This window comes from Nelumbo lutea, chromosome 6 (assembly GCF_056320005.1).
Source record: "Nelumbo lutea isolate HS-2025 chromosome 6, American lotus-T2T, whole genome shotgun sequence".
In the NCBI taxonomy this organism is placed as follows: domain Eukaryota; kingdom Viridiplantae; phylum Streptophyta; class Magnoliopsida; order Proteales; family Nelumbonaceae; genus Nelumbo; species Nelumbo lutea.
This window is the reverse complement of record NC_142689.1, coordinates 1,487,336-1,496,331: the sequence shown is the minus strand read 5'-3', so window position 1 is coordinate 1,496,331 and position 8,996 is coordinate 1,487,336. Positions and strand designations below refer to the sequence as shown.

General features: G+C 41.1%; 1 protein-coding gene across 1 annotated transcript; it reads left to right on the top strand.

Annotated features, from left to right (window-relative positions):
* Positions 1–4,853: 4,853 nt before the first annotated feature.
* LOC148846749 (Subtilase family protein) lies at positions 4,854–7,821 on the top strand. The gene has a single exon (XM_088950705.1). It carries the CDS (start codon positions 5,065–5,067, stop codon positions 7,426–7,428), a length of 2,364 nt encoding a protein of 787 aa, XP_088806831.1. The 5' UTR covers positions 4,854–5,064; the 3' UTR covers positions 7,429–7,821.
* Positions 7,822–8,996: the final 1,175 nt, after the last annotated feature.

Sequence of the window (8,996 nt, the reverse complement as noted above, 5' to 3'; positions counted from 1 at the left end):
TCGTTTCTGGGTTGGTTTTTAAAACATTGCCAAAACCATAGTTAAAATTGTCGAGACACACTCAAAATGCATATTTTAAAATCATTAAATAGTAATTTCAAAGATGATCAAATAACAATGGTTTTGTTTAATATTAATTAAAAGAGAAAAATACATCTAGCTAAAACTCTATTAAGTCTAAGTTACAATTCATTATTAATTAAAAAAGAGATAAATATATCCAACTAACCACTCTATAAAGTTTCAGTTACAATTCATTTAAATGACTGATTAAAACAATCAATAAAGTATCAAATTTGTTCTCAAATTCAAAAAATGATAAAAACATTAACAGGGGCAAAATTTATCCAATTAAAATTACAGAAATGTTCAAGGGCTATTAATACTTTTTAAAATGAAAGTATAGATATATTTATCAACTCAAAAAATGTTCATGGTATTAAACACAACAAATATGTACAATTACATTGTAGTAATACATTATAATAAAAAAAAAAGTTGATTTATCATTATCTTCCCTATCTCGTGTAAACAATTCTTTTTAGCAATGTTATTGTACATTGATCTTATGGTTTCGAATTTGTATGTGATTCCATTTATTTCCACATTAATTAAGAACTTCATATAAACGATGTTAGCAACCGAACAAACAAAGAATGAGACGAATGTCACGGCAAACGCAGCTGAGTCTTGTGTTGGCATATGGTGGGCCATTACCTAAGATAGAATGATACCACTAAGTTACTCATGTACCTCCTCACTATAACTCAAAAATGCGTTGGCAGAACCCAACAATGTCTCGTGTCAGGTAGTGCAGGACTGTGAATAAGTAACAACAAGTAAGCCAGGTCAGTCAGGACAACTGGCTGAATAAAAGGTGAAGGTGAAACATTCAGTTGGGATTCGGGATAAGGTTAGATAGGGTTTCCCCCTTCATTTCCCACTCACACTATACATGTTACCTAAACCCGATAATAGGGTTGCCACGTAATTCTTTTCCCGTAGCCATATTTTCTCTCCCTCTCTCTTTCTGAATATTAATATAGGGTTTATATGTTCAAGTAACTTGATTGGTTAGTCTCAATCCACGTGGCAAAAGAAAACAAAAAAAAAGAAATAAAGAAACGTCCACTGATGACACTGTATCCCTGTAGGATGTGTGTCATACCAGCAGGGAAGGCAAAAAGGAGGGAGGGAATATCTTTCTAGAAGGCAGAACTGAAGGCTAGAATATATGGCTTGGGGACATTAATTTGCCTACCCACATATGTATATTGTTCTGTAATTGTAGTGCAACAACCAACAGGAATGAAACTATGTTTTGAGAGGGGAAACCAATCACCAATCTGTATAGAACAATTGGAAAGCCGTAGGGATTTCAATTCATGAAACTGGAAGCTAATATAATGCTAGGACAGCCATGGATTCTCCCTCGTTTCTCTTTCTCAAGATAGTGGAATATCATACTGTGCTTAGGTGGTGGTGTGGTGTTCCCCCCACACTTCTGATCACTACGGAAAAAAGTTGGCTTATATACTTCAAAAAATGTATTAGTTATTTTCAGAGAATGACAATGCATTTTTTTTATTTTTTTTATTTTTTATTTTTTATTGGGAGTGAAACGGTACAAAAGAGACTTCTGTTTGTAACTCAACATGTGAGAGTATTGGATATGCGATTCACGTGTACATGTACTCTCATGCACCATTAACTTCTGATGTATGGTTGCCATTGAAAGCAAAAAAAAAAAAAAAAAAAAATCATTGACAGTACATGTACTGTCATGTCATGCTGACATCAGCAATCTTGTTATAAATTATATTAGTATATATAGGAAGTAAGAACAGAACATCGATGGTGTTGGTGAGTAACAATGGTGAAGGCTTTATAGCGGAAAGATATGCTCTCCACTGCTCCGGCCTCCTCTCCAAGACCAGAGGCGATTGGCGTTGGCGAGGGCGCAGGCCTTTCTAGAAAATTGACTTTCGTAATGGTACCCCATCCCCAAATAAATTTTCAATTATTTATTATTGGGATTCAATTAAGGTGAAATTTTGGTTCAATAGACACCTGGAGCTCCGGTGTTAATTAAGGTCATGTTTGGTTTAATTTTTATTCTTTTTCATTTTTTTTTGTTTAAGATGATATATTAAAATAGATAAGAATGGATAAAAATAGGTAGAATGAGAAAATATTGTTATAAATCAAACACTTTTTTCCTTCAAATCATGAAAATCAAGTAAAAGGGACCTTCAAATCATTTCAGGAAATGGTGCATACCCCCCCAAGTTTTTCCTTTTTCATAAAGCTAGGACTAGGACTAGGACTAGGACTAGGACTAGGATTTTCAGTTCCCGTTTCACTAAAACTCATATTTTAATGAAAAATTGTAGACCAAGTCAACAAAATGTCAATTCGGTTATTGGGTGATGGTTAGGTTTAAAATTTTTAAAAATATAGGACATGTCATAACCCTTTGCCCAACCTCAACCCTCTTTTATTTTCATTCTCCTTTTGGGTAATTTGACCCAACCTATTCATGTATGGATACATGGAAGCAACTAGTTGATTGGATGATGAATTGGCATTTCTTGCCACCTAAGCGAGTCAGGTTAGATCCGGTACCTTAGTCAAGACCGAGGTTTGAGTAGCTCGCGATGGCCCAATCTGTCAAGGTGACACATAGCCAATTTCTAGAAGCAAGCCAGTTGCCTCCGATCTCTTCGGAATCACGCCGAACATTTATGAGCCTTATCCTCACTTGACCTAGATCGGACGAACTCGATAAGCCCTATCAGCTAGCACGAAGCCCACCTCCTAGTGTGGAATGGACTCCTAGTAGCACAAGCCGGAGATCTTGGAAGCATTTCATAAGACATATGACATCTCACCTATATAAGTGCATCAACCCCAACAATACAAGGCAGGCGGATTTATTACTCACTAGCCTATTTGCTATCAAACTTTTAACTCGCATTATTAACTTAAGCATCAAAGTGCCCACATCGGGTAAGCCACCCGGGCTCTCTAGACATTGTTTTATTGCAGTTCAACCGGCCAGCTAAGCAACCAATGTCCGAACTACCCTCCACCTAAGAGCATCCACATCCCACACCATCAACTTTCTATTTTCATTTTAGGGTTTTGTTAAGAAGAAGCGAAGGAGGAATTTCTGTCTTTCAGAAGAAGAGAATAGAGATCCCACCATCTTTGAATGAGAGATTTAGCGTTGGCAATTGCCGTGGTTATCTCTGACGACTTACAATTGGATATGGAGTTTTGGAGGGTTTTGCTCAGAAGAAATGGAAGAGGAGTTTCTGTCTTTCAGAAGAAGGAAACCCTAGTTTTGCATGATTTACATTCAATGTTTTAGCCTTTTTGTCGGGCAAGTTTTAACTTATAATTTCATTTTCGTATTTTTTTTTATATTTTTAATACTCAGAACTCTCAGATTCTAATTCTAATCTGTTGCGATTTACATTCAAATGGTAGTCATTCATTCTAATCTATATTTTTTTTTCCAAAATTTCTGTTATCCCCTTATTGATTTAATCATTTAACGTCTGGAAGCCTACAAGTCGACAATCCTTTTGGTTTTGGATGATTGTTGCTTCAAGTTTGAAGTTTGAAAAGGGAAAACTTTTTATTTTTCAGAAATTCTGTTATCTCTTATTTTCTCATCTGAAATTCTGTTATGTTTTTTTGAGAATGATATTCCTGAATTGGTTTCGTATTCTGAAAATGCCATTTTTCAATGATGATTACTTATAATTTTCTGTAATTTATTTTGCTTTTTTCATGCATTTTTTGGCTATTTATATATACTCTTTTTGTAAATCTTAGGCATTTTTTTTTGTTGTTCCAATTGGTCTATATATATATATATATTGCATTTAGAACATATATACAGCTCTTATATATGTAGAAATATATTATATGTCTACATATATATATTTTCTCTTTTTTAATATTTTTAATTATGATGTCATGGCCTGAACCATTCAACTCGGGCAGTCGAACCGGTGATTCATGGCATAGAGGCAAAAACGATTCGGCCTTTGGGTCAGTTTTTAAAACATTGAAAACAATATAACATATTAAGAATATTATAAATAATATATATAATAAAAATTAATGTTTTATTCATGGTTTTCAAAACTGGATTGGACCGGAAAACAAAGGAACTAGTCATCTAATCAGTTCCATTTCACCCTAAAACCATTTTTGGCCAAGAACCGTTGATTTTGTCAATAAACTGCTAATCCAGGTGGTCAAACCGCCAACTTAGACAATGGTTTTTGACCATTTTTTTATTTTTTAAATTAGAACAGGCCAAACGATTGGATCATTTGACTTGGGAACTGGTCCTGGCTGTCTGGTTCAGTTTTAAAAACCTTATTTTTACTAATACTAAAGAGATGATACCTGCTCCTCACACATGAGCGCCTCAGAGGGACATCCACCGTGCATTAGAAACATCTACCGAGAATAATAACTTATAAATACGGGAGATGTTTTCAATGCATGGTTGGATGTGTGTGTGACGTCTATGTGAGGCGCCTGGTGTGAGGAGCAGATCCGGTTTCAATACAAATTAGGCTCACGAACTTTTTGAGTTGAGTAATGAGTATTACAAAAATCGAAGTTGACTCAGTTCGAACTCGGTTATGAGTTATGACTGATGAATCCAGTATTCAAAAAATCAAGCTTCAACAACTTGACTCGCTTACACCCCTACCCAGAAATCAGTCCCCCTATACCTACCTGCATCCAACTCAGCACCGGCGTGAAAGATCCAACGGCATCATTTTGACTGGCATAACTATATTTATAGTTAAAGTATTAGCTGAAGAGAAGAAAAGGAAAAACGGAAAAGTTGCGGTGTCCGAAACATTCCATTTTATTACAAGGATCTCGTTCTCTTAACTTAAATCCCCATTCTACTCGCTATAGACAAGTCACACTATCCTCCACTTCTCTGACCCTCTTCCTCCCTCCCCCTTTCTCTCTCTCTTCTCTCATAAAAACCTGAAGGAGCAACCAAATCTACTACTGTGTAATGTGATGGCGGTATCTCTAGCCACACCCATCTCTGTTCTCTTCTTCTTCTTCTTCATTTTCATCTCAGTCTCGGGTTCAGAGAGCCAAAAGAAGACCTTCATTGTCCGTGTCCAACTAGAAGCCAAGCCCTCTATCTTCCCCACCCACAAGCACTGGTATGAGTCTTCTCTCAAGTCCATCTCTTCTCTCTCCTCACAAGCTCAAATTCCCTCAGGTTCTCCCGACACCCAAATCATCCATACCTACGAGACCATCTTCCACGGCTTTTCTGCAAAGCTCTCACCGTCAGAAGCCCAGAAGCTTCAAAGCTTAGATGGGGTGCTTGCAGTCATACCGGAGCAGGTCCGTCAACTGCACACCACAAGGTCGCCTCAGTTTCTTGGCTTGAAGACCAAAGACAGTTCTGGGTTGCTTAAAGAATCCGATTTTGGGTCGGATCTGGTCATTGGAGTCATTGACACGGGGATCTGGCCGGAGCGAGGGAGCTTCGGCGACCGGGATCTTGGGCCAGTACCCGACAAGTGGAAGGGACAGTGTGTAACCACTAAGGACTTCCCGGCGAAGTCCTGTAATCGGAAACTGATCGGGGCCAGGTTCTTCTGTGGTGGGTACGAGGCCACGAATGGAAAGATGAACGAGTCATCCGAGTACCGGTCACCGAGGGACTCAGACGGACACGGAACGCATACGGCTTCTATAGCTGCTGGGCGGTATGTGTTCCCCGCTTCGACACTCGGGTACGCGCGTGGGGTTGCAGCTGGCATGGCGCCCAAGGCGAGGCTTGCGGCCTATAAGGTGTGTTGGAACGCTGGGTGTTATGACTCGGACATTCTGGCTGCATTCGACACGGCCGTGTCCGATGGGGTCGACGTGGTGTCGCTCAGTGTCGGCGGTGTCGTGGTGCCGTATTACCTTGATGCCATTGCTATTGGAGCATTTGGTGCTTCCGATCATGGGGTCTTTGTGTCCGCTTCGGCCGGGAACGGTGGGCCGGGTGGGCTTTCTGTCACCAATGTCGCTCCGTGGGTCACGACCGTGGGGGCGGGCACGATGGATAGGGATTTTCCGGCTGATGTGAAGCTCGGGAATGGTCGAATTATCCCCGGCGTGAGCATCTACGGTGGGCCGGGTTTGGCGTCAGGTCGGCTTTATCCAGTGATTTACGCCGGCAGCGAAGGGGGTGATGGGTACTCGTCGTCTTTGTGCTTAGAGGGTTCGTTGGATCCGAATTTCGTTAGAGGAAAGATAGTTTTATGTGACAGAGGGATAAATTCAAGAGCAGCTAAAGGGGAGGTTGTGAGAAAGGCGGGTGGGATTGGAATGATATTGGCTAATGGGGTATTTGACGGTGAAGGGTTGGTGGCGGATTGCCATGTATTACCGGCGACTGCTGTCGGAGCATCGGGTGGGGATGAGATACGTAAGTATATAAGTGCAGCTTCGAAGAGTCATTCGCCGCCGACAGCCACCATCGTGTTCCGAGGAACCCGGCTCGGGGTGCGTCCTGCACCGGTGGTTGCCTCATTCTCAGCAAGAGGGCCAAACCCGGAATCGCCGGACATATTGAAGCCGGATGTGATTGCTCCGGGTTTGAACATACTAGCGGCCTGGCCGGACGGAGTGGGGCCATCCGGGTTGGCATCGGATAAGCGGCGTACGGAGTTCAATATATTGTCGGGGACCTCCATGGCCTGCCCTCATGTATCAGGATTAGCAGCACTGTTGAAGGCTGCACATCCAGAGTGGAGCCCAGCGGCAATACGGTCGGCATTGATGACAAGCGCATATACAGTGGACAACCGAGGTGAAGTAATGGTGGATGAATCCACGGGTAACTTCTCAACTGTAATGGATTTCGGGGCGGGGCATGTGGATCCACAGAAGGCGATGGAACCCGGGTTGGTATATGACCTGACGTCCTATGACTATGTAAACTTTCTATGCAATTCCAATTACACAGAGAAGAACATCCGAGCCATAACAAGGAGGAATTCGGATTGCAATGGAGCGCGAAGGGCAGGGCATGTGGGGAATCTGAATTACCCGTCAATGTCAGCGGTTTTCCAGCAGTACGGAGAGAAGAGGATGTCCACCCATTTTATCCGAACAGTGACCAATGTGGGGGATCCGAAATCGGTTTACGAAGCGAAGGTGAAAGAGCCGAATGGGGCGAAGGTGACGGTGCAGCCAGAGAAGCTAGTGTTTAGGAGGATAGGGCAGAAGCTGAGCTTCATGGTGAGAGTGGAGGTGAGGGCTGTGAAACTCTCCCCTGGGGCCTCCACCGTCACCAGCGGCTCATTGACATGGGAAGATGGAAAGCATCAAGTAAGAAGCCCCATAGTGGTCACGATGCAGCAGCCTCTGTGACCCAATGTGCAGATCAGAGGCAGCAGCAGAGACCAGAGAGCTTTAATTTGGGATGGATTGGGACTTGGGAGGGGTGTTTATTAATTAGTAGCGACTAGCAACTATATATATATATATAATATATAGCAGGTGTTGTGCTATATAATTAAAATACTATTGATCATGTTTACTACTACACATGCAGTAAACCTATGAAATATGAATATGAGAGAGAGAGAGAGAGAGTTGAGTTGAGTTGTGACTTGTGAGTGAGAAATGGTAATAGGAGGACGCTCGCCCTTTCTGTGTTTGTCTTGGAAAGTTGGAAAGGGGTTGCAGCTGCTTAATTTTGCAGTGTGTACAGTACTAAGGAAGAACATGGTTTAACTTTGATATTTTGCGAGGCCAAAGAAATTAATGTTTCTCCTCTCTAGTAGTTCTACCTACTTTTTATAGTTTCTGGCTTCTAGTTTTTTATTTCTTCTGATCACATTCACATTGGAATATAATCCGACTTTGTAATCTAAAAGAATGAAAGAAAGAGCACTGGCATGGAGTTTTTAGAATAGAGGGACGGGAGGTGCAGAATGGAGAAGTCTTGTCTTGGCACTCAATAAGCAGCGCTACTCCACCACATGTCGAAGGTAGAGAGTTGAGAGGATTATTACTAGTGTACCCCTTGTACTTTGGGGTCTGAAACAAAGACCCCTTTTTGTTAATTTTTCATTGAAATCCGCCGTTGTAATATTTTTTTAATTCTCATATTACCCTTCTAATAATTATTCATACAATTAGGAAAAAAATGCTGTTCATTTTCTTCTCCAAATTCACGATACACAAATAGTAGTGGCGGAAAAAAAAATCTGACTTTTTTTTATGAAAAATGTAGAATGTCTAATCTTCAGCAATGCTCGTTAACAAAGATCAACATCTCAGTCTTTCCAACAGCGAACTATAGCAGCATTCGATTTCTATTGGGCAACGACTGAGGGACTTCGCTCATTAGATTTCAATTTCGGTCATACCGCAATGGCATCTGATTTAGAAACAGCCAACCGATGAAGAGTCCTAGCTCTTTGATGTGCTTTTGTTATTTAGTGGAAATAAATAAAGTGCATGTTTGATTCATGTTGTTTGGTTTAATTTTGTGTAAAACCCTAAAACTGGACATTTATAGAGACTCGTGTTAGTTTTAAATGTTCACAGCCGTTGGATAAGTCTGGGGAGATTTATCCTGCCAAGGCTGATACTGGTGTGCCACCAAGTGTTGGGATGGCTTGTCTCAGCCACCAGGGTAAGACCCGAGGCACATGTAGTATGGGATTACTTGAATCTTTGAACTGGACCAGATTTCCGGTCTTGCCCTGGACCTTGGAGATAGATGGGCAAAACTGGAAAGTTACACCTGACCCCTAGACTCGATTATGACACTTTACTAGGTGTTGGATCAGGCTGCCTTTGATATGCCAATCAGTGAGATCCTTAGCGGGGATCAAAACCTAGGTATGTTGGGGCAGTTTGAGAATTCATCTGAGTGGGTGATCATAGTGACAGAATCAGCCACTTTGTTGGACAAAGGGTAATGATCG